Raw genomic sequence first — 2,498 nt, 5'->3', positions numbered from 1 at the left:
CGAAATTACGGATTCTAGCGTTGTAAGTCCGCAGACATACCGCTGTGCCACTGGCGGGCGTTTATTATATATATATATATATATATATACTTTAAAAATTACTAATCTAATAATCTAGAGGGACAAATACGAAGACATGAAACGGTAAATATATTGTCTACAGGTTGGTGTGATGAAGAAATATAATACAAGTGTGATGTTTACACAATCAGTACTACACATGTAAACAGTAACAATTAAACATTAAAGTATGAAACTCTAATACCGCTAAATGTGGTTTAAAACCAATAACATTTATAGATTTAAGATAGCACTAGATTAGTGTCTAATTTTAAAAAATGTAAAAATAAAACAAAAACTATCCCAGAAACAAAACCTACTTAAACGCCGATTGAAACAAGAAAACTTACTCTTAGTCACTACGATTGGATGTACCCAGGGATTTTTCCAATATGAGCAGTCGGACATCACATTTGTATTTATCTCATTAAACTCTCTTACACACTAAGAGTTTAACAACTCCCCCTTTTTTTAAAATAAAGTCATAAGTTCGGCACAATTTAAAATCGCCTAAGAAATATTTGGCCCCACCTCAAGCAACCTAGGTAACATCCATAGTCAACTGCCTGTCGGTGATTTCATTGACTCACGCCAAAACGTACACCACTAACTGAGATATAATGGCGGATCTGCTGCAGTGCTGGCATTGATCGTGAGAGATTGACCCAGGACATGTTACCATGACAACCACGGACACATCTACATGTAGTGATGCGGGGACTAAGCCCAGTTATTTACGGGATTTCTTATTTCTTTAATTTCCTATCGGTTCTACTTTACACTATATGCAGCTGTACGCACGCATTGAAATACTTTAGTATGACACTTAAAGTATTTCTACAATGAAAGACTAATTACAATTTATTTTTTTACATACCTTACAGTCCTATGACAAAATATATATGTACAGTTTATGCGTTTCTATATAACAGTGAAAAATAATGTATAATAGTTTAAAGATTTACAATAAAACCAATGATATTTTTAGCAAGAAATGCTCCTTGGTGTAACTTTAATTAGTACACGCACATAAAAACGGGTGTTGATACTGTTTTGCTTGCTTTAACATAAATATTTCTCCACCCATGGATGGTAGAAAGTTTGATATTAAATCATATTCCTAACACACCTCTGTCATGACCAGTTACAAAACTATCATTTCCAGCTACAGGTTAGCGACATAAAATGTTACCCAAGGAAACCATTGTTGTTAGTACAAGTGGCTGAATTTCAAATCATCTATAATGATAGTTTTGTTCAAGAGCAACGTCTATTTTAATATATTTACAAATAACAGTATACTTTTCTTCTTAACACAACAATAACATTTACTACTTAATGAACGATTAATCGAAACACAAGCTGTGTCTTCTGTAAACTGGTTTAAGTAAATATTAACTTTGAAGTTTCAACCACCTTAAGCACATGTCCGTAATCTAAGAATCAGGGTAGGTAAAGAAATATACATAAATAACTTCAATCGCAATCATTTGTTTTCTAAAGCACTCAAAGAGCATGTAAATCACTAAAATTATGAATGCTTGTTCAAAAAATAAATATTTACTCGTTGGATATTTGGTGACTTGTAGAATAAACAGATCTTAACAAAAGTCACATTCTTTTCCCATTTCTGTTCCACAACACCAATAATAGCCAAGTAAAAATGTTTTCTATATCTGTCCTACCCTAAAAAACTAATATCATTGAAATGTTTTAGTGGTAACTTCGTTTCGTATAAAAAAAAAAGATGAATAAAAATAGTAATAACTTGCCTTAGTTCAAGTATGAGGGTGTCTTGTGTAAGTATTTTTTGTAGTTTCCTCCATCATTTGTATGGAAAATATATATATTTGTGATCATAGATTGTACAGGTTACTGTAAACCACATAATGCATGCTTTCCACCACGTCTATCGTTAAACTCCCGTGATCAATTACCGAAAAATTTACAATGCAAGAACCCCGTTCTCTCCTAATGAACGTTTGAAAATGACTCATTATCTTTTTTTTTTTTCTATGATAATGCAACACATTGGTCCTTTATGGATCCGACGCACACAGTTATTCTTCTACACACCAAGTGTAAACACTGTGTCATTAAAAAATAAACAGCTGAAGTTAAAGTAAATTGAAATTTCCTTTTGAGTTTTCATGGAAGATGACACCTTTGCAGATTTAAGATTTCGTTTTAAGTATACCAGAAAGAATAATGAATTCCAAGGCTACTTGAGAGTTTGCGTGTTGTTTTATTTTATTTTCGCGTGAAACTACACAGTGGGATATCAGCGCATAGCCATTTCTAATCTTTAACTGATAAACTAGTGGAAAAGCAACTAGTTAGCCATCCATACCCATCGCCAACTTTTAGGCTACTCTTGTCTGGCCGAATAATGTAAATTCACCTTCGTTTTCAGAGCCCATCCACGGCCCCAAGTGCAG

The 2,498-nt window shown here is 33.3% G+C and overlaps 1 protein-coding gene across 2 annotated transcripts in view; it reads right to left on the bottom strand.

Annotated features, from left to right (window-relative positions):
• The window catches only part of LOC106459712, a 55,569-nt gene extending 54,905 nt beyond the window's left edge, over positions 1 to 664 (bottom strand). Inside the window, exon 1 of one of the 2 annotated variants that reach the window (XM_022386245.1) lies at positions 411 to 664. In XM_022386245.1, the coding sequence (XP_022241953.1) occupies positions 411 to 468 (58 nt within the window). In that variant the 5' untranslated portion in view covers positions 469 to 664. The remainder of the gene's footprint in view (positions 1 to 410) is intronic. The other variant, XM_022386244.1, reaches the window with a different exon arrangement.
• Positions 665 to 2,498: the final 1,834 nt, after the last annotated feature.

This window comes from Limulus polyphemus, unplaced genomic scaffold, assembly GCF_000517525.1.
Source record: "Limulus polyphemus unplaced genomic scaffold, Limulus_polyphemus-2.1.2 Scaffold651, whole genome shotgun sequence".
NCBI classification, from domain to species: Eukaryota; Metazoa; Arthropoda; class Merostomata; order Xiphosura; family Limulidae; genus Limulus; species Limulus polyphemus.
The sequence above is the reverse complement of the archived record's forward strand: the minus strand, read 5'-3'. Positions and strand labels throughout refer to the sequence as shown.